The following is a 22,934-nucleotide window of genomic DNA, read 5'->3' as shown; positions in this document are numbered from 1 at the left end:
AAGAACTCATGCTCTTGCTCAAGATTGAGCTTTTTAAAGCGTAGTTTCTCATGAGCTCTTAAAAGTTCTCGATGATCTTCGAAGATAGTGTCATGAGCTAACTTAAGAGTTTTTAGTTCTTTAGTTAGAGCCTCAATCTTCTCCTTATCATTGTCATTCGTTTTATCTTGATTAGCATGATTAATTGGTCTTTCATCATAGTATTCATCACTAGAGTTGTCACCAAGCAAATCATCACCTAACAAGTCATCTTCATCACTATTGAAATCAACATACTCGGGGTGTGTTACCTTAGGACCTTTGGCCATGAAGCATCTTCCAATTCCTTCATTTGGTGAGTCAAATATGTCGTAGGAGTTGGTTGACACAAGTGCTAGACCAGCAACACCTTCATCTTGAGTATCTTCGGAGTCGGAGTGATAACTTCTCTCGGAGTGGCTGTCGGAGTCGGAGCCGGATACCCATTCACCAACATGAGCTTGATGTCTTCGTCTTGTGTAGCTCCTTGATGATTTTTCCTTCCTTTCCGAATCCTTGCTTCTCCGTGAGTATCTTCGTTCATAATGATCATCTCTACTCCTTCTCTCTCTTGGTGGTGATCCTTTGCTTCTTCTTTTTGGAGAATCTTCTCTTCTCTTGTAGGGAGCCGTACACTCATTGGAATAGTGTCCGGGCCTTCCACAATTGTAACAGTTTCGCTCTCGACTAGAAGATCTTTTGTCATTGTAGGACCTTGACTTGGAGCTTCTATCTTTGCTTCTACTCTTGTAGAACTTGTTGAAGTTCTTCACCATTAAGCTCAATTCTTCATTGAAGTCTTGTTTCTCACTTGATGATGTAGGGGCTTCACATGAGGCTTTATAGGCACCACTTGATTTGTTGTGAAGTTCCTCTTTATCCTTAAGTGACATCTCATGAGCAACAATTCTTCCAATCACCTCCGTTGGCTTGAGATCTTTGTAATTGGGCATCATTTGGATCAATGTGCACACGGTATCATATTTTCCATCCAAGGCTCTTAGAATCTTCTTGATGATGAATCTATCGGTCATCTCTTCACTTCCTAAGCCGGCAATCTCATTTGTGATGAGAGCAAGCCTAGAGTACATTTCAGCGACACCTTCACCATCCTTCATCTTGAACTTGTCAAGTTGGCTTTGAAGCACATCCAACTTGGATTCCTTGACGGAGTCGGTACCTTCGTGCATATCAATCAAAGTGTCCCAAATTTCCTTCGCATTCTCAAGACGGCTGATTTTGTTGAATTCTTCGGGGCACAATCCGTTGAAGAGAATATCACAAGCTTGAGCATTGTATTGCAACATCTTCAACTCATCCGCGGTAGCTTCACGGTTCGGTTCTCTCCCATCAAAGAATTCACCTTGCAAGCCAACACACACAATAGCCCAAACGGCGGGGTTATGTCCAAGAATATGCATTTTCATCTTATGCTTCCAACTAGCAAAATTAGTACCATCAAAGTAAGGACCTCTACGGTGATAATTTCCCTCGCTAGACGCCATACTCTCCTAGGTTGTGAAACCAAGGCTATGACCACCAAAAGCTATGGAAATCAAGCAAATGGAGACCAAAGCTCTGATACCACTTGTAGGATCGAAAGTATGTCTAGAGGGGGGGTGATTAGACTACTTGACCAAATAAAAACTTAACCTTTTCCCAATTTTAGTTCTTGGCAGATTAGCTATTTTCGGGAAAGTCAACAATTTCAACACACACAATACATATCAAGCAAGCATGCAAAGAGTATATGAGCAGCGGAATGTAAAGCATGCAACTTGCAAGAATGTAAAGGGAAGGGTTTGGAGAATCAAACGCAATTGGAGACACGGATGTTTTTCCCGTGGTTCGGATAGGTGGTGCTATCCTACATCCACGTTGATGGAGACTTCAACCCACGAAGGGTAACGGTTGCGCGAGTCCACACAGGGCTCCACCCAAGGGCAACGGTTGCGCGAGTCACACAGGGCTCCACCCACGAAGGGTCCACGAAGAAGCAACCACCCACAAAGGGTCCACGAAGAAGCAACCTTGTCTATCCCACCATGGCCATCGCCCACGAAGGACTTGCCTCACTAGCGGTAGATCTTCACGAAGTAGGCGATCTCCTTGCCCTTACAAACTCCTTGGTTCAACTCCACAATCTTGTCGGAGGCTCCCAAGTGACACCTAGCCAATCTAGGAGACACCACTCTCCAAGAAGTAACAAATGGTGTAGGTAATGAACTCCTTGCTCTTGTGGCTTCAAATGATAGTCTCCCCAACACTCAACTCTCTCTCATAGGATTTGGATTTTGTGGAAAGAAGATTTGAGTGGAAAGCAACTTGGAGAGGCTAGAGATCAAGATTCATATGGTAGGAATGGAATATCTTGGTCTCAACACATGAGTAGGTGGTTCTCTCTCAGAACATATGAGTTGGAATGGTGTATGTGTTCTGATGGCTCTCTCCACGAATGAAGAGGAGGTGGAGGGGTATATATAGCCTCCACACAAAATCCAACCGTTACACACAGTTTTCCAATCTCGGTGGGACCGAATCAACAAACTCGGTCGGACCGAAAATATAAACCTAGTGACCGTTAGAGATTTTCGGTGGGACTGACATGCAACTCGGTAGGACCGATATGGTTAGGGTTTGGGCATAACATAATCTCGGTGAGACCAATTACACAAACTCGGTGAGACCGAATTTGGTAATTAGCTAACCAGAGAGTTGGTCAGGCAAACTCGGTGGGACCGGTTTGCTCTTTCGGTGAGACCGAGTGGAACTCGGTGAGACCGAAAAGTTACAAAGGGGAAACACTGAGTTTACATTGCAATCTCGGTGGGACCGATTCGCTCTTTCGGTGGGACTGAAAAGTTACGAAAGGGAAACAGAGAGTTTGCAACCCCATCTCGGTGAGACCGAGATCCCTATCGGTAGGACCGAATTGTTAGGGTTTGGCAGTGGCTAATGACAAGTGAAACTCGGTGGCGCCGAATAGGAAGAATCGGTAGGACCGAGTTTGGCTTAGGGTTTAGGTCATATGTGGATATGGGAAAGTAGTTGAGGGTTTTGGAGCATATCACTAAGCACATGAAGCAAGAGGCTCATTAAGCAACACCTCATTGTTGGGGAACGTAGCATAAATTCAAAATTTTCCTACGTGTCACCAAGATCTATCTATGGAGTCATCTAGCAACGAGGGAGGAGTGGATCTACATACCCTTGTAGATCGCGTGCGGAAGCGTTCAAGAGAACGGGGTTGATGGGGTCGTACTCGTCGTGATCCAAATCACCGATGATCCTAGCGCCGAACGGACGGCACCTCCGCGTTCAACACATGTACGGAGCAGTGACGTCTGCTCCTTCTTGATCCAGCAAGGGGGAAGGAGAGGTTGATGGAGATCCAGCAGCACGACGGCGTGGTGGTGGAAGTAGCGGGATTCCAACAGGGCTTCGCCAAGCGCTGCGGGAGGAGGGAGATGTGTCATGGGAGGGAGAGGGAGGCGCCAGGGCTTAGGTATGGTTGCCCTCCCTTCCCCCCACTATATATAGGGCCAAGGGAGAGGGGGAGGGCGCAGCCTTGCCCCTTCCTCCAAGGAAGGGTGCGGCCAAGGGGGGGAGGAGTCCATCCTCCCCAAGGCACCTCGGAGGTGCCTTCCCCCTTTAGGACTCTTCCTCTCCCTTGATTCTTGGCGCATGGGCCTCTTGGGGCTGGTGCCCTTGGCCCATATAGGCCAAGGCGCACCCCCTACAGCCCATGTGGTCCCCCCGGGGCAGGTGGCCCCACCCGGTGGACCCCCCGGGACCCTTCTGGTGGTCCCGGTACAATACCGGTGACCCCGAAACTTGTCCCGATGGCCGAAATTGCAATTCCTATATATAATTCTTTACCTCCGGACCATTTCGGAACTCCTCATGACGTTCGGGATCTCATCCGGGACTCCGAACAACTTTCGGGTTACCGCATACTAATATCTCTATAACCCTAGCGTCACCGAACCTTAAGTGTGTAGACCCTACGGGTTCGGGAGACATGCAGACATGACCGAGATGACTCTCCGGTCAATAACCAACAGCGGGATCTAGATACCCATGTTGGCTCCCACATGTTCCACGATGATCTCATCGGATGAACCACGATGTCAAGGACTTAATCAATCCCGTATACAATTCCCTTTGTCTATCGGTACGATACTTGCCCGAGATTCGATCGTCGGTATCCTGATACCTTGTTTAATCTCGTTACCGGAAAGTCTCTTTACTCGTTCCGTAACACATCATCCCGTGATCAACTCCTTGATCACATTGTGCACATTATGATGATGTCCTACCGAGTGGTCCCAGAGATACCTCTCCGTTTACACGGAGTGACAAATCCCAGTCTCGATTCGTGCCAACCCAACAGACACTTTCGGAGATACCTGTAGTGTGCCTTTATAGCCACCCAGTTACGTTGTGACGTTTGGCACACCCAAAGCACTCCTACGGTATCCGGGAGTTGCACAATTTCATGGTCTAAGGAAATAATACTTGACATTAGAAAAGCTTTAGCATACGAACTACATGATCTTGTGCTAGGCTTAGGATTGGGTCTTTGTCCATCACATCATTCTCCTAATGATGTGATCCCGTTATCAATGACATCCAATGTCCATGGCCAGGAAACCGTAACCATCTATTGATCAACGAGCTAGTCAACTAGAGGCTTACTAGGGACATGGTGTTGTCTATGTATCCACACATGTATCTGAGTTTCCTATCAATACAATTCTAGCATGGATAATAAATGATTATCATGAACAAGGAAATATAATAATAACTAATTTATTATTGCCTCTAGGGCATATTTCCAACAGTCTCCCACTTGCACTAGAGTCAATAATCCAGTTCACATCAATATGTGATTAACACTCAAGGTCACATCCCCATGTGACTAACACCCAAAGAGTTTACTAGAGTCAATAATCTAGTTCACATTACCATGTGATTAACACTCGATGAGTTCTGGGTTTGATCATGTTATGCTTGTGAGAGATGTTATAGTCAACGGGTCTGAATCTTTCAGATCCGTATGTACTTCGCAAATTTCTTATGTCATCTTGTAGATGCAACTACTACGCTACATTTGGAGCTATTCCAAATAACTGTTCTACTATACGAATCCAGTTTACTACTCAGAATAATCTGGATTAGTGTCAAATTGCATCGGCGTAACCCTTTACGACGAACTCTTTTATCACCTCCATAATCGAGAAAATTCCTTAGTCCACTAGTTACTAAGGATAACTTTGACCGCTGTCCTGTGATCCATTCTCGGATCACTCTTGTACCCCTTGACTAACTCATGGCAAGGCACACTTCAGGTGCGGTACACAGCATAGCATACTGTAGAGAGCCTATGATAAAAGCATAGGGGACGACCTTCGTCCTTCCTCTTTCTTCTGCCGCGGTCGAGCTTTAAGTCTTAACTTCATACCTTACAACTCAGGCAAGAACTGATCCATCTTGAACACCTTCAAGATCATGTCAAGGTATGTGCTCATTTAAGCGTTTTGATCTATCCTTATAGATCTTGATGCTCAATGTTCAAGTAGCTTAATCCAGGCTTTCCATTGAAAAAACACTTTCCAAATAACCCTATATGCTTTCCAGAAATTCTACATCATTTCTGATCCATAATATGTCAACAACATATACTCATCAGAAATTCTATAGTGCTCCCACTCACTTCTTTGGAAATACAAGTTTCTCATAAACTTTGTATACACCCAAAACTTTGATCATCTTATCAAAGCATACATTCCAACTCCGAGATGCTTACTCCAGTCCTTAGAAGGATTGCTGGAGCTTTGCATACTTATTAGCATCTTTCAGGATTGACAAAACCTTCCGGTTTGTATCACATACAACCTTTCCTCAAAATCATCGAGGAAACAATGTTTTGACATCCTATCTGCAAGATTTCATAAATAATGCAGTAATCGCTAATATAATTCCAACAGACTCTTAGCATCGCTACAAGTGAGAAAGTCTCATCGTAGTCAACTCCTTGAACTTGTCGGAAAACATCTTAACGACAAGTCGAGCTTTCTTAATGGTGATACCTACCATCATTGTCCGTCTTCCTTTTAAAATCCATCTGCACTCAACAGCCTTACGACTATCGAGTTGTTCTGCCAAAGTCTACACTTTGTTTCCATACATGGATCCTCTCTCGGATTTTATGGCCTCGAGCCATTTTGGAATCCAGGCCCACCATCGCTTCTCCATAGCTCGTAGGTTCATTGTTGTCTAGCAACATGACTTCCAAGACAGGATTACGTACCACTCTGAAGTAGTACGCATCCTTGTCATCCTACGAGGTTTGGTAGTGACTTGATCTGAAGTTTCATGATCACTATCATAAGCTTCCACTTCAATTGGTGTAGGTGCCACAGGAACAACTTCCTGTGCCCTGCCACACACTAGTTGAAGTGACGGCTCAATAACCTCATCAAGTCTCCACCATCCTCCCACTCAATTCTTTCGAGAGAAACTTTTCCTCGAGAAAGGACCCGATTCTAGAAACAATCCCTTATTGCTTTCGAATCTGAGACAGGAGGTATACCCAACTGTTTTGGGTGTCCTATGAAGATGTATTTATCCGCTTTGGGTTCGAGCTTATCAGCCTGAAACTTTTTCACATAAGCGTCGCAGCCCCAAACTTTTAAGAAATGACAGCTTAGGTTTCTCTAAACCATAGTTCATACGGTGTCATATCATCGGAATTACGTGGTGCCCTATTTAAAGTGAATGTGGTTGTCTCTAATGCCTAACCCATAAACTATCGTGGTAATTCGATAAGAGACATCATGGTATGCATCATATCCAATAGGGTGCAGTTATGATGTTCGGACACACCATCACACTATGGTGTTCCAGGCTGTATTAGTTGTGAAACAATTTCCACAATGTCTTAATTTTGTGCCAAACTCGTAATTCAGATATTCGTCTCTATGATCATATCATAGATCTTTTATCCTCTTGTCACGACGATCTTTCAACTTCACCCTGAAATTACTTGAACCTTTCAATAATTCAGACTCGTGATTCATCAAGTAAATATACTCAACATTTACTCAAATCATCTGTGAAGTAAGAACATAACGATATCCACTACATGCCTCAGCACTCATTGGACTGCACACATCAGAATGTATTACTTCCAACAAGTTGCTTTCTAGTTCCATTTTACTGAAAACGAGGCTTTTAGTCATCTTGCCCATGTGGTATGATTTGCATGTCTCAAGTGATTCAAAATCAAGTGAGTCCAAACGCTCCATTTGCATGGAGTTTCTTCATGCATATACACCAATAGACATGGTTCGCATGCCTCAAACTTTTCAAAAACGAGTGAGCCCAAAGATCCATCAACATGGAGCTTCTTCATGCGTTTTATACTGATATGACTTATGTGGCAGTGCCACAAGTAGGTGGTACTATCATTACTATCTTATATCTTTTGGCATGAACATGTGTATCACTATGATCGAGATTCAATGAACCATTCACTTTAGGTGCAAGACCATTGAAGGTATTATTCAAATAAACAGAGTAACCATTATTCTCCTTAAATGAATAACCGTATTGCGATAGACGTAATCCAATCATGTCTATGCTCAACGCAAACACCAAATAACAATTATTTAGGTTTAACACCAATCTCGATGGTAGAGGGAGCGTGCGATGCTTGATCATATCAACATTGGAAACACTTCCAACACATATCGTCAGCTCACCTTTAGCTAGTCTCCGTTTATTCCGTAGCTTTTATTTCGAGTTACTAACACTTAGCAACCGAACCGGTATCTAATACCCTGGTGCTACTAGGAGTACTAGTAAAGTACACTGTATATCCAATATACTTCTATCGACCTTGCCAGCCTTCTCATCTACCAAGTATCTAGGGTAATTCTGCTCCAGTGGCTGTTCCCCTTATTACAGAAGCACTCAGTCTCGGGTTTGGGTTCAACCTTGGGTTTCTTCACTAGAGCAGCAGCTGAATTGCCGTTTCATGAAGTATCCCTTTGTTCCCTTGCCCTTCTTGAAACTAGTGGTTTCACCAACCATCAACAATTGATGCTCCTTCTTGATTTCTACTTTCGCGGTGTCAAACATCGCGAATATCTCAAGGATCACCATATATGTCCCTGATATATCATAGTTCATCACGAAGCTCTAGCAGCTTGGTGGTAATGACTTCGGAGAACCATCACTATTTCATCTGGAAGATCAACTCCCACTCGATTCAAGCGATTGTTGTACTCAGACAATCTGAGCACAAGCACAACAATTGAGCTTTTCTCCTTAATTTGCAGGCTAAGAAAATCGTCGGAGGTCTTATACCTCTTGACGTGGGCATGAGCCTGAAATCCCAATTTCAGCCCTCGAAACATCTCATATGTTTCGCGATGTTTCAAAACGTCTTCGGTGCCTCAACTCTAAACCGTTTAACTGAACTATCACGTAGTTATCAAAATGTGTATGTCAGATGTTCGCAACATCCACAGACAACGTTCGAGGTTCAGCACACTGAGCGGTGCATTAAGGACATAAGCCTTCTATGAAGCAATGAGGACAATCCTCAGTTTACGGACCTAGTCCGCATAATTGCTACTATCAACTTTCAACTAAATTTTCTCTAGGAACATAACTAAACAGTAGAACTGAAGTGCGAGCTACGACATAATTTGCGAAGACCTTTTGACTATGTTCAGGATAATTAAGTTCATCTTATGAACTCCCACTCAGATAGACATCCCTCTAGTCATCTAAGTGATTACATGATCCGAGTCAACTAGGCCGTGTCCGATCATCACGTGAGATGGACTAGTCATCATCGGTGAACATCTTCATGTTGATCGTATCTACCATACGACTCATGCTCGACCTTTCGGTCTCTGTGTTCCGAGGCCATGTCTGTACATGCTAGGCTCGTCAAGTTAACCCTAAGTGTTTTGCATGTGTAAAACTGTCTTACACCCGTTGTATGTGAACGTAAGGATCTATCACACCCGATCATCACGTGGTGCTTCGAAACGACGAACTTTAGCAACGGTGCACAGTTAGGGGAGAACACTTCTTGAAATTTTAATGAGGGATCATCTTATTTACTACCGTCGTTCTAAGCAAATAAGATGTATAAACATGATAAACATCACATGCAATCAAATAGTGACATGATATGGCCAATATCATATTGCTCCTTTTGATCTCCATCTTCGGGGCTCCATGATCATCATCGTCACTGGCATGACACCATGATCTCCATCATCATGATCTCCATCATTGTGTCTTCATGAAGTTGTCTCGCCAACTATTACTTCTACTACTACAGCTAACGGTTAGCAATAAAGTAAAGTAATTACATGACGTTTATGTTGACACACAGGTCATAAATAAATTAAGACAACTCCTATGGCTCCTGCCGGTTGTCATACTCATCGACATGCAAGTCGTGATTCCTATTATAAGAACATGATCATCTCATACATCACATATATCATTCATCACATCCTTTGGCCATATCACATCACATAGCATACCCTGCAAAAACAAGTTAGACGTCCTCTAATTGTTGTTTGCATGTTTTACGTGGCTGCTATGGGTTTCTAGCAAGAACGTTTCTTACCTACGCAAAGACCACAACATGATATGCCAATTGCTATTTACCCTTCATAAGGACCCTTTTCATCGAATCCGATCCGACTAAAGTAGGAGAGACAGACACCCGCTAGCCACCTTATGCAACTAGTGCATATCAGTCGATGGAACCAGTATCACGTAAGAGTACGTGTAAGGTCGGTCCGGGCCGCTTCATCCCACGATGCCGCCGAATCAAGATAAGACTAGTAACGACAAGCATATTGAACAAAATCAACGCCCACAACTACTTTGTGTTCTACTCGTGCATAGAAACTACGCATAGACCTAGCTCATGATGCCACTGTTGGGGAACGTAGCATAAATTCAAAATTTTCCTACGTGTCACCAAGATCTATCTATGGAGTCATCTAGCAACGAGGGAGGAGTGGATCTACATACCCTTGTAGATCGCGCGCGGAAGCGTTCAAGAGAACGGGGTTGATGGAGTCGTACTCGTCGTGATCCAAATCACCGATGATCCTAGCGCCGAACGGACGGCACCTCCGCGTTCAACACACGTACGGAGCAGCGACGTCTCCTCCTTCTTGATCCAGCAAGGGGGAAGGAGAGGTTGATGGAGATCCAGCAGCACGACGGCGTGGTGGTGGAAGTAGCGGGATTCCAACAGGGCTTCGCCAAGCGCTGCGGGAGGAGGGAGATGTGTCATGGGAGGGAGAGGGAGGCGCCAGGGCTTAGGTATGATTGCCCTCCCTTCCCCCCACTATATATAGGGCCAAGGGAGAGGGGGAGGGCGCAGCCTTGCCCCTTCCTCCAAGGAAGGGTGCGGCCAAGGGGGGGAGGAGTCCATCCTCCCCAAGGCACCTCGGAGGTGCCTTCCCCCTTTAGGACTCTTCCTCTCCCTTGATTCTTGGCGCATGGGCCTCTTGGGGCTGGGGCCCTTGGCCCATATAGGCCAAGGCGCACCCCCTACAGCCCATGTGGTCCCCCCGGGGCAGGTGGCCCCACCCGGTGGACCCCCCGGGACCCTTCTGGTGGTCCCGGTACAATACCGGTGACCCCGAAACTTGTCCCGATGGCCGAAATTGCAATTCCTATATATAATTCTTTACCTCCGGACCATTTCGGAACTCCTCATGACGTTCGGGATCTCATCCGGGACTCCGAACAACTTTCGGGTTACCGCATACTAATATCTCTATAACCCTAGCGTCACCGAACCTTAAGTGTGTAGACCCTACGGGTTCGGGAGACATGCAGACATGACCGAGATGACTCTCCGGTCAATAACCAACAGCGGGATCTAGATACCCATGTTGGCTCCCACATGTTCCACGATGATCTCATCGGATGAACCACGATGTCAAGGACTTAATCAATCCCGTATACAATTCCCTTTGTCTATCGGTACGATACTTGCCCGAGATTCGATCGTCGGTATCCCGATACCTTGTTCAATCTCGTTACCGGCAAGTCTCTTTACTCGTTCCGTAACACATCATCCCGTGATCAACTCCTTGATCACATTGTGCACATTATGATGATGTCCTACCGAGTGGTCCCAGAGATACCTCTCCGTCATACGGAGTGATAAATCCCAACCTCGATCCGTGCCAACCCAACAGACACTTTCGGAGATACCCGTAGTGTGCCTTTATAGCCACCCAGTTACGTTGTGACGTTTGGCACACCCAAAGCACTCCTACGGTATCCGGGAGTTGCACAATTTCATGGTCTAAGGAAATATACTTGACATTAGAAAAGCTTTAGCATACGAACTACATGATCTTGTGCTAGGCTTAGGATTGGGTCTTTGTCCATCACATCATTCTCCTAATGATGTGATCCCGTTATCAATGACATCCAATGTCCATGGCCAGGAAACCGTAACCATCTATTGATCAACGAGCTAGTTAACTAGAGGCTTACTAGGGACATGGTGTTGTCTATGTATCCACACATGTATCTGAGTTTCCTATCAATACAATTCTAGCATGGATAATAAATGATTATCATGAACAAGGAAATATAATAATAACTAATTTATTATTGCCTCTAGGGCATATTTCCAACACTCATCCCTTCTTAATAGTATTGGCTTTTCCTAAAGACTCAATGTGATCTTGGATCACTAAAATATAAAATGAAGAGTCTTGAGCTTTTGAGCTTGAGCCAATTCTTTGTCCTTAGCATTTTGAGGGTTCCACTTTCACATCCATGCCATGCCAATCATTGAGCTTTCCTGAAATGATCATCTTGGAATAGCATTAGCTCAATGAGTTATATGTTGTTATGAATTACCAAAACCACCTAGGGATAGTTGCACTTTCAGTGAGCATCTTATATGGTATTCGACGCATCCAGCAGAGCGAAACAACATTCCATTCTTTTCAACGACATCATTCTACATTGACGGCGAGTGGCTCGGAGAAGAAAGCGCATATAAGGGCTTGAAGAAATTTCGAAGGCAACAAAAACCATAAATCCAGATGGATCCAACGAAAACCTAAATTAATCGAATCTCGAAAGACCTGCGGGAGAGACGGCTCCACGCCCACCGACGATAAGCACGACAACGAAAGGGAAAAAAACAAGGAGCACATTATTTCTACAGTGAAACAACACCACCGTCTTGTTGTTCCAAACCAAACTTGAAGACTCCCTAAAGAAAACCTGAAAAAAATCACTCATGTCACTACACGTCAAGTACGGGTCTAATGTCGAGCTCTCCTCCCCCCCTCCCCGTCTAGGACCATGCACAAACTCCCTCTTCTCCGTTGACCCAGCCAGGCCAGGCTGCCGTTGAAGATCGTTGCGCTGGATCACTAGCTCCACCGTTGAGCACCGCCTGACAAAGACTGACACTTAAACACACATCTCCTTTGCCGCATGAACTTAAGCACACCGCCTGACAAAGGCTGCATGAACTTTGCCCGACGACGCGCCTTAGCGGCCACGGAAGGGAATAGATGGGGCGGTGGCTAGGGTTTTGGTCGTTTGTCTCTTGGTCCTTTTTTGTTTGCACGAACACCCCTTATTGATAGCAAATACTCACCCGTTCTTATTTAGTTGTTTTAGATTTTTCTAGATACAGATGCATCTAGACATGTTCTAGACAAATACGGATGTATCTAGCGATCCGTATCTAGACAAATCTAAGACAACTAATTTAGGACGGAGGTAATACATGGATAATAAAATATTTGTGAACGAAATGGCAAATCCTGATATCTTAATTTGTCTTGCCTTGCGTGTTCTCCTTAATAATAATACTATAGTAAGATAAGAAATACTAGTTTCGAATCAAAATAATAATAATAGTAAGAGATGGAAAAGGCCGATTTTCTTTGAGAGAGGAGAGCATTAAAAGGCGTCTTTTAGTTGTTGGGTACAGACTGGACACGTCTTCATTAAAAGCAAATCCAAACGCGGATTCCCTTGCGCTAATGGCGATGGAGCCCGATGGACCCTACCACCACCTCCCGCGTCTGATCAGCCCACACACCGCTTATCAGACGGGATAAGCCGATAAGCAGATCTCGAGATGCAGACGGGCTGATCGATAAGCAAGCACTCTTATCAGTGGCAAACACGAGAGTTTCCTATAAATAGGACCGCGAGGTGGTTGCCCCTCCCTGCCCTAGCTAGCCCCCAACAACCCATTTCCTCCCCCCACAGCTCTTCTCCGGCCCCTCCAGCCACAGAGCTCCGTAAGTGCAGCACAGCCTCTGATTTTGCTTTTCGTTCCGAATTATGCAGTCGTTGGTTGGATGTCTTCGATTCGAATTCGATCCTGGATTTTTTTTTTGCGGGGGCACGGAGTTCGTTCTGCGTATCCGGCAGCAGGGTCGGAAAGGAGGAGCCCCGGCTTTCCACGGGCCCGATTCCTGGGCTTGGATCTGCATTTCTGGGCGAGTTTTTTTTTCAAAATCGTTGGGATATGTGCGTGCATATATGGCAGGTTCCGGAACAGATCTAGGGTTTGGGTTCGGGGCGAACGCGTGCAGCGAACGTAATAAGGCGTGTGTTTCTTTTTTTCTTCTCTTCTCCTGTCCGCAACGATAAAGATATTTTATCCTGCACGTTCTCGTATGTCGTTTGGGGAGTGTGCGGGTATATATAGACGCGCAGGGGAGGGGGGAGGGGGTTCCATTATCGTCTCGTCTCGTCCGATATAAATAGGGGAATTCTGCTCCACACCCCCGTTCCCTTTTGTTGACTTACGATACTGCCCCTTGCCTCAGTCTCATCCTCCCGGCCCTCTCGGTCCTCTCGCGATAGCCCCGCCCCGGCCGCCCCCCAAATCGGAAGCCGCGCAGCCCCCGGATCTCCGCCGCCGGCCGCCCCGCCGAGCCGCCTCGAGCCCTCCGCCGGCCCCGCTCTGCTCGCCCCGCGCGGGGCGGAGCGGAGGAGATCCGAGCCGGGGAGGTTCCTTCCGCCGGTAAAGCCCTAGCCCGCCTGGATCGATCTCGCTTTTGATCTGTTTTTTTTCTTCCCGTCGTATGTTGTTTCCGCCGCGGCTGGGCTGTGAGCGATCGTGAACTGAACCTGGAGTCCGAATCTTATTCTGCAGTGGGGGGTCCTGCGCCCCCGCAGGCTAGGTTTACGGCCAGGTTGCATCCGCCCCGCCTGGGTGGGTGAGGAGTCGGGGACGCGGGGATGTCTTCTCTCAGCCGGGAGCTCGTCTTCCTCATCCTGCAGTTCCTCGATGAGGAGAAGTTCAAGGAGACCGTCCACAAGTGAGTGATTCAAACCCCCACCCCAAAAAAGTCAAAAATTGGTGTTGTTCGTTTGTCTAGCGTGCTCACTTGGAGCCCTTGTCCCTGTGTAGGCTTGAGCAGGAGTCTGGCTTCTACTTCAACATGAAGTACTTCGAGGATGAGGTGATCAATGGCAATTGGGATGAGGTGGAGCGCTACCTCGGGGGCTTCACCAAAGTCGACGACAACCGCTACTCGATGAAGATATTCTTTGAGATCCGCAAGCAGAAGTATCTCGAGGCCCTCGACAAGTAAGTGCAGGGGGAAGAGGTGTATGTAGAATTGTAAATGCTGGACTGAATTGATGACTGATTATCTGTTCGTTTTCTGCCAGGCATGATCGGTCCAAGGCGGTTGAAATCTTGGTCAAGGACTTGAAGGTGTTTGCATCCTTTAATGAGGAGCTGTTTAAGGAGATCACACAGCTATTGACTCTGGAGAACTTCAGGTAAAATCTGCGCGATTGCATTTGCTTATAACGTTAGGTTCTTGCCATCATTTGTGTGGCTCAAACCGTTACTGGACTGCTCAGTGATTGGTTTTTGCTTTTATTATTGATAGGGAGAATGAGCAGCTCTCCAAGTATGGTGATACAAAATCTGCAAGAGCAATAATGCTTGTTGAGCTGAAGAAGCTGATCGAAGCTAACCCCTTATTCCGTGACAAGCTTCAGTTTCCCAATCTGAAGAGTTCTAGATTACGGACACTTATCAATCAGAGGTAGCACATAAAGAAACATAATAATCTTGGCACCCTTACTCTTTGTTGTATGGGCATCTTATTTATTCTTATATGCTGCATATTTCTTGCTGCTGAACTGCTGATGCTAGTTATAGATCTACTAGGCGAACATTCTTTAATCCAATAAAATTACTTACCCTCATTTCATCCTTTGTAAAGCTGACCCAGTAAAATGTTATAAGCTAATGAGGCTGTGCCCCACATTCTGTTCTCCCCAAATTTATTTAAACCAACCGTTCTTGGTTAGGAAAATTTGACCTGGCTTTATTTGCCATAAGTTAAGTGAGGGCTGCTGTTCATTCATTTTTAAGAAGATGCAAATCTTGGTTTCTTAATGTTATAATCTTGTACATTGACACATCTCAACCATTAGGTATTTACATTGTAAATAAGGTTGCTCTTCGTGACGAGTTTTGTGGGTCCTACAGTCATAAATGTCCAAAAAATTGAGTCACCTGTTTGCATTTACATTTTTCCAGCAGTCCAATACAATTTGAAGTTTAAATAAGTAAAGAATCTCTGTATAAATTGCCACCAATATTTGTTAACCTGCAGTCTCCATTTCTTTGGAACCGAAACTTGTAAAGATGTTACAAATATTTGCAGATTCATTCCTTGATTCATTACTATTTACCTTTCCATTATTTATTGTCAATAAGTGGGTATTCCATTAGATTATCAGAGTCAGTCCTAGTTGACGTTTCTGGGTTTAATTTCACATCCACACGTTTGTGAATCTTTAGATTTACCATATATGTTTGGATGTGGAGGGAAAGATCATTAATTAAGAAGTCTATCTATGGGCACGGTTTGCTATGTGTAAAAAAAATCATATTATTGCAGCATGGTGAGTTATTGTCAACTTCAATTTGCTCGATGCAATCAACCTGGGTGTCACGCTCAACCGAGCTCCATCCTAGATGACATTGCGCCCCACCACATGCAAGGCCTAAACCATGTTCTTTGCTCTGCCGCCAGGCCTGAGTGGGGTAATTAACACGATGGAGGATGTTGTTTGGATAAGAATAAAATTCTGTTTAACTTAATTTGCTTGTGAAATTGTTGTTATTTTTGCTTTTGTTTGTTATTTTTGAAGGAGGTGGAAGGTGGGGACCCACCATTAACTCCATTTATCATAGTAGTAATGTTATTCTGTAATATATGGCAGCTTAAACTGGCAGCACCAGCTTTGCAAAAATCCCAGGCCTAATCCTGACATCAAGACCCTCTTTGTTGATCATTCTTGTGGACAACCAAATGGTGCACGTGCTCCATCACCAGCAAACAATCCACTACTTGGATCTATACCTAAACCTGGTGGTTTCCCCCAATTGGGCGCCCATGGAGTAAGCTTGTTGAGCATATCTGGACAATTCATCTATATGTGGAAGTGTACATTTATTGATAATCTGGTTTATATCTGTTTCAGCCCTTTCAACCTGCACCAACACCTGTCGCACCTCTGGCCGGTTGGATGTCAAACCCTCCAGCAGTAACACATCCTGCTGTTTCTGGAGGTGCTATTGGATTTGGTACTCCTACGAATCCTGGTACTTATGTTTGTTAATATTGCAAGGAATTCGCGAACGTTATGAATAGGTGGCATTGCATGGTTGATTAACACTTCTGCACATATATCTTGTAGCTGCTATGTTGAAGCATCCTAGGACACCCTCGGCTGCTAACCCTTCTATGGACTATCCATCTGGAGATTCTGATCATGTCAGTAAGAGACCCAGGCCAGTTGGGTTGTCTGAGGAGGTATTAGCAATTTCACTCCCTCAAAAATCTGTTACCGCTATTGGATTCTTGCAGTTGGTACTTGATAATACTGTCATGCTATGCCTAATCAATCCTCGATATATACCTGATTGCAACTGGGTTGTATTTCACAGGTGAATCTTCCGGTGAATATGATGCCAGTAACTTATCCGCAGAGCCATAGCTACCCGCAAGATGATTTCCATAAAGCTGTCGCACGGACATTGAGTCAAGGATCAGCTCCAATGAGCATGGATTTCCATCCAGTTCAACAAACTCTTCTTCTTGGTAAGCTCTTTAATGTCTGTGCCCATGATAAATCTTTATCTCTACCATAGCATCTCATTCTTGTGCATTTTTCACTTGGTATCTGTTTTAGTTGGTACCAATGTTGGTGACATTGGATTGTGGGATGTTGGCACCAAGGAGAGACTTGTTGTAAGAAACTTCAAGGTTTGGGAGCTTGGGAAATGTTCTATGGCCCTCCAGGTTTGTTCACTGCAATATGTAGTTCAGTAACCTAGTATTTTTACCTGTACTCAATAATATAAGTATGTGTAAATGTAAATTGTACCAACAGGCAGCACTGGTTAAGGATCCTACCGTGTCAGTTAATCGCATAATTTGGAGTCCTGATGGAACCTTGTTTGGTAAGATGTCGTGAACAGTTTTTGTATTGCTGTTCTTTCAAGTTAGCCCTCTTCTAATGTTATCTTCTGTTTAAAAGGTGTTGCTTATTCAAGGCATATAGTACAGATTTATTCTTATCATGGTGGCGATGATATTAGGCAACACTTGGAGGTATGACTGCATATACTTATCACTCACTATCTGCTTTATGGCTCATTGTCTTGTGTACATGGTTTGCTATCTTGTGTCCTGAATATGATTATAAACTGTCTGTTGATTAGATTGATGCACATGTTGGTGGCGTAAATGACATTGCATTCGCCCATCCAAATAAGCAGCTGTGTATAATTACCTGTGGAGACGATAAGACGATAAAGGTGAGTTTCTGTGATGGTATTAATTCTGGTACTGTATTGTATCTTGTTTAACTAGAAATATGAAGTCTACAATAATTGCATTCTAGGTGTGGGAGGCCACTAGTGGAACAAAACAATTTACCTTCGAAGGTCATGAAGCTCCTGTCTATTCTGTTTGTCCACATTACAAGGAAAATATTCAGGTACTTGAAAAGCATTTATTATTTCAAGCATTTGCACCAGATTGTATTGTTTTTTCTATCAGAAGCTAATGTTTTTTTACCTCATGTTACCTTCCTATTACGCAGTTCATCTTTTCAACTGCTTTAGATGGAAAGATAAAGGCATGGCTGTATGATAATCTTGGGTCCAGAGTTGACTATGATGCACCAGGTCATTGGTGCACTACGATGGCATATAGTGCGGATGGTTCAAGGTTCGTATCTAAATTCATTGTTAACATTTTTAGCTAGGATTATGCAGGTGTTTGTTCTTTGTTTCACTCTTTTCTTGCCTCTATGTAGATTGTTTTCTTGTGGGACCAGCAAGGATGGTGAATCACACCTGGTGGAATGGAATGAGAGTGAAGGTGCGGTGAAGAGAACATACCAGGGATTTCGTAAGCGATCTATGGGTGTTGTACAATTCGATACGACGCGAAATAGGTTTTTGGCTGCTGGAGATGAATTCGTGATAAAGATTTGGGACATGGACAACACTAGTCTTCTGACTACCATTGAAGCTGATGGTGGCCTACCTGTGAGTTCTTTTCGTTTGTGTGTGCTTATGTTGGTGAATTTGTGATTTGATGTAAATGTAGTAAGAATCTCCTTCCTTGTTCTAACTTGGTGGCTGGTCCCACAATTATCAGGCAAGCCCGCGTATCCGCTTTAACAAGGAGGGTACTCTGTTGGCAGTCTCTACTGTTGATAATGGTATCAAAGTCTTAGCAAATGCTGATGGTGTTCGTTTATTGCGCACACTGGAAAATCGTTCTTTTGATGCTTCACGTAGTGCATCTGAGACTGTAACAAAGGTAGTTACTTTAACCAAGAAACAACTTGAGATTATTTTTCCCGCACGCATGGCTCAATCATTTCTTATTGGTGCAGCCTCTAATAAACCCATTGACTGCTGCTGCTGCGGCAGCCGCCGCCGCTGCCGCCGCTGCAACCAGTTCTGGAACTGCTGCTCCATCACCTATAACTGCAATGGTTTGTTTTGATCCAGATTCATTTGGTCTCTAATATTATAAAGAATTTACATTGTGATCCCAACTAACTTGATCTTACTCTGGACTTCTTTTGACAGAACGGGGACAACAGAAGCATGGTTGATGTAAAACCTAGAATAGCTGATGAGTCAATGGATAAGTCAAAGGTCTGGAAGCTTATGGAGATAACTGATACAGCTCAGTGCAGATCATTAAAACTAGGTGATAGTATTAGGACAGCTAAGGTGATACTTCTTCCCTTGCCTTTTACCTCTGTATATGTTTGAATATGCATCATTTTCTAGCAATCTTTGTAGGTGCACTGCCATTTATAAGATTAATATTTTGTTAAATTAATTCATAGTGATTTCTACGTGTAGAACAACTGTTTTAGCTCTCGTTACATGCTTGATGTTTGACAAGTGTCTTGCGGACATGAACATTCATTATGACTGCTAAGTGAAGCTATGCACATGCTTATCTGTATGCACCTACGGCTTACAAGTCAGTCAATGATGCATGTACTGTATAATGCATGAAAGGCATCTCACATTTTTACTTGTATTATGGATTGTTCCGTTTGGTGTGCTAGTGTCAATGCTTAGTTTGTCATAAGTTTTTATTTTTCTTAATTGCAGATCTCGAGACTGATCTACACAAATTCAGGTGTTGCTATCTTGGCTTTAGCTTCAAATGCCGTCCATCTACTGTGGAAATGGCCACGTAATGAACGAAATTCAACTGGAAAGGTGAAATTCTGGTTGTTTGTGCACAGTTTCTCAGCTTTCTTACTACTCCCTCCATAGTTGCTCAGATTTCAATAAGAACTACATACGGACGTATATACACGCATTTTAGAATATAGATTCACTCATTTTGTTCCGTATGTAGTCTGTATTGGAATCTCTAAAAATGCTTATATTTAGGAACGGAGGGAGTAGATATGTACATCACAGGTGAACACTGTATATTTGATTGTTACTAATTGTTTTAGTTTGCTATTCACTCTTCTAGGCTACTGCTAGTGTTTCTCCTCAATTATGGCAACCTCCAAGTGGCATTCTCATGACTAATGACACAATTGACAATAGTCCTGATGAGGCCGTTCACTGCTTTGCTTTGTCAAAGAATGATTCATATGTCATGTCAGCTTCAGGAGGGAAAATCTCTCTATTCAACATGATGACTTTTAAGGTTAGTAAATCATTGTGATCATGTGTAATTATCATTTTTACGGTAGAAGATGCCCTAACATTTATGGTGACCGCAGACGATGACGACGTTTATGCCTCCGCCACCAGCAGCTACTTTCCTCGCATTCCATCCTCAAGATAACAACATAATTGCAATTGGAATGGATGATTCAACCATCCAAATTTACAACGTTCGGATTGATGAGGTATTAGCACCTGCTATAACATGATTACCATTGTTCTTTTCTGTAGTCAACAAGGTGCACTCAGATAAGATGTATTCGTTTTTTGTACAGGTCAAAAGTAAACTTAGAGGGCACTCTAAGAAAATTACAGGTCTTGCCTTTTCGAATGTGTTAAATGTTTTGGTATCCTCTGGAGCTGATGCACAGGTTATTTACTGAACTATCTAGTCAGATCACGTCTATCAAGCAAGTTCTGTTCCATCTTCAGTTTCTGATTGTTCCTGTTGTAGATATGTGTTTGGAACACTGATGGGTGGGAGAGGCAAAGGAGCAGATTTTTGCAGATACCATCTGGTCGCCCAACGTCCAACATCTTAGACACACGAGTTCAGTTCCACCAAGATCAACAGCATTGTCTTGTTGTCCATGAGACCCAGATTGCCATCTATGATGCCTCAAAATTAGAACCCGTGAAGCAGGTGAAATTTCTTTCATTATCATTTGACGCTTAGTCTTTCTTGCTATGAATGTTGTCTTGTGGCTCACTCTCCTTAACTTTGCTTTCAGTGGCCTCCTCGGGAGACATCTGCTCCTCCAATAACGCATGCTACATTCTCATGTGATAGTCAACTGATTTATGCAAGCTTTCTAGATGCCACTGTCTGCATATTTAGCGCATCAAGTTTGAGACTTCAATGCCGAATTCTTCCAGCTTCTTATCTTCCTCAAAATATCAGGTATTCTATAAGGCTCAAACCAAACATAATTTACTCTGTCAGGGACTCTGTGGGGTTTTCTACCTGTCTCAGTTACTGGGTTAATTGTGTAGCTATTCTGAAAGGATCTTGGTTGGCCTCATTTTAGAGGGTCTGTGTTTGAATTATTGGTATTTGTTCTCATGCAATTACTTTAGTTCAGTGCAATAACATGACACACCTTTCTAAGGGAAGTAACAGATTCGAGGTATCTGAAGTGCTGCTTAGACTAGCAAGTGCATGTCCTTAACAGATTGCTAATACTTGTTTGGTAGATTTATATTTTTTGTTGCCTTGAGCAACTAAATCCTTAAGATACATATACCTGAATAAAAATCCATCGTATGGTATTATAGAACAAAGATTGTTTCAATTCGCAGTGATTTTTTTTTCTCAATGCATTTGGATTGTGGATTGTCTCCATGAGGAAGTTCTGTATTTGCATCACCCTGCCAGTTTACTACCATATTTAAAGAAGTATATGGGTTTGGATTGCTACATGTATCAAACTGAATTGGAATACATCATTAGGCTTTTAGGAAAACTTAGAATATATGTTATAAAGAATCTAAAGATCAGCAAGCCGTTGTGGCTCTCAGTAGTGTAACCACAAACTAGTTGCTCTGTTGAACTAAAGTTGCAACAGAACTGTTCTATAGAACAGTTTTTTTTTCCTCGCCACCCACATGTTTGCTTTCCTTAAAACTATTCTTTTAACAAGCAAGTCATTAGTACATTTGCCACTCAGAAACTGGTTTTGTTGAATTGTGAGTAAACTGCTGACATGTTTCTTTTATAGTTCAAATGTTCATCCAGTTGTGGTTGCGGCACATCCTTCGGAAGCAAATCAGTTTGCTCTAGGCCTTACCGATGGCAGCGTTTATGTCATGGAACCGTTGGAATCTGAGAGAAAGTGGGGAATTCCTCCACCAGCGGAGAATGGATCGACGAGCAACATGTCCACACCTCCTAATGGAGCTTCGAGTTCTGATCAACCAGAAAGATAATAACTAGAAGTTTGAAGTGTTAGACCTTTCTATCACTTCGACTCTTCATGGTGGTATGAGTCACTAACCAAGGTATCCATCTCAGAATTCAGAAGTCAATGTACATACACATTAATAAGTCAGTTTGATTCAGTATGTAATCGCTCCTTGTTGTGCAGATGGGCTTCACTTTTACAACTTGGCTTCACAGAGCTGGTTCCAAGGGTGGTGTCGACGGGAGCACAATAAAAACCAAAACCAAGGCTTAACCGCAGTTCCGCAGTTCGTGTGTTGCTTATATTATATGTTGCTATTATATTACCATTATTAAGTGAGGGAGGAATTGATTAGTGCCAGTGTTTGATTTTGTTCTGTTTGTCATGGTACGAGGAAAGATTACCAAGTAGATAAGGTCTCTAGTAGCAGTTTGGCTGTACCTAATCAGTACCCTTATTTCATTCCGACTAGTAAGTAAAAACTTGTTTTTCCCTCAGTTGTCTGCCCATGTTTCATTTGTCATATCATCTGGTGTGTGCTCAAATCTCCATATCGGCCTTCATCATCCAGTTAGGCCGCTCTTCTGTTGCGTCGTTGCCAAATGCCTGCTTTTCTTGGTAGGCGCATCGAATGATCATGAAGATGATCTTCGCAGTTATGGGTCGCTAATACTCCCTCCGTTCCAAAATAAATATTTTAGTACAAAGTT

The 22,934-nt window shown here is 43.6% G+C and overlaps 1 protein-coding gene across 1 annotated transcript; it reads left to right on the top strand.

The window, feature by feature from the left end:
- Positions 1-13,817: 13,817 nt before the first annotated feature.
- Positions 13,818-22,721, top strand: LOC125552242 (protein TPR3). Its single transcript, XM_048715732.1, has 27 exons — positions 13,818-14,089; positions 14,222-14,387; positions 14,480-14,659; positions 14,743-14,856; positions 14,970-15,128; positions 16,318-16,495; positions 16,579-16,699; positions 16,795-16,910; positions 17,045-17,198; positions 17,290-17,399; positions 17,491-17,560; positions 17,638-17,711; positions 17,822-17,917; positions 18,004-18,099; positions 18,205-18,332; positions 18,421-18,655; positions 18,768-18,932; positions 19,009-19,110; positions 19,208-19,354; positions 19,748-19,858; positions 20,124-20,303; positions 20,380-20,508; positions 20,599-20,694; positions 20,778-20,966; positions 21,055-21,224; positions 22,042-22,321; positions 22,408-22,721. Exons 2-26 carry the CDS (start codon positions 14,308-14,310, stop codon positions 22,247-22,249), a joined length of 3,408 nt encoding a protein of 1,135 aa, XP_048571689.1. The 5' UTR covers positions 13,818-14,089; positions 14,222-14,307; the 3' UTR covers positions 22,250-22,321; positions 22,408-22,721.
- The last annotated feature ends 213 nt before the right edge of the window (positions 22,722-22,934 follow it).

The sequence above is a fragment of the Triticum urartu genome, chromosome 4 (assembly GCF_003073215.2).
Source record: "Triticum urartu cultivar G1812 chromosome 4, Tu2.1, whole genome shotgun sequence".
Taxonomy (NCBI): Eukaryota; Viridiplantae; Streptophyta; class Magnoliopsida; order Poales; family Poaceae; genus Triticum; species Triticum urartu.
This window is presented reverse-complemented; position numbering and strand designations above follow the sequence as displayed.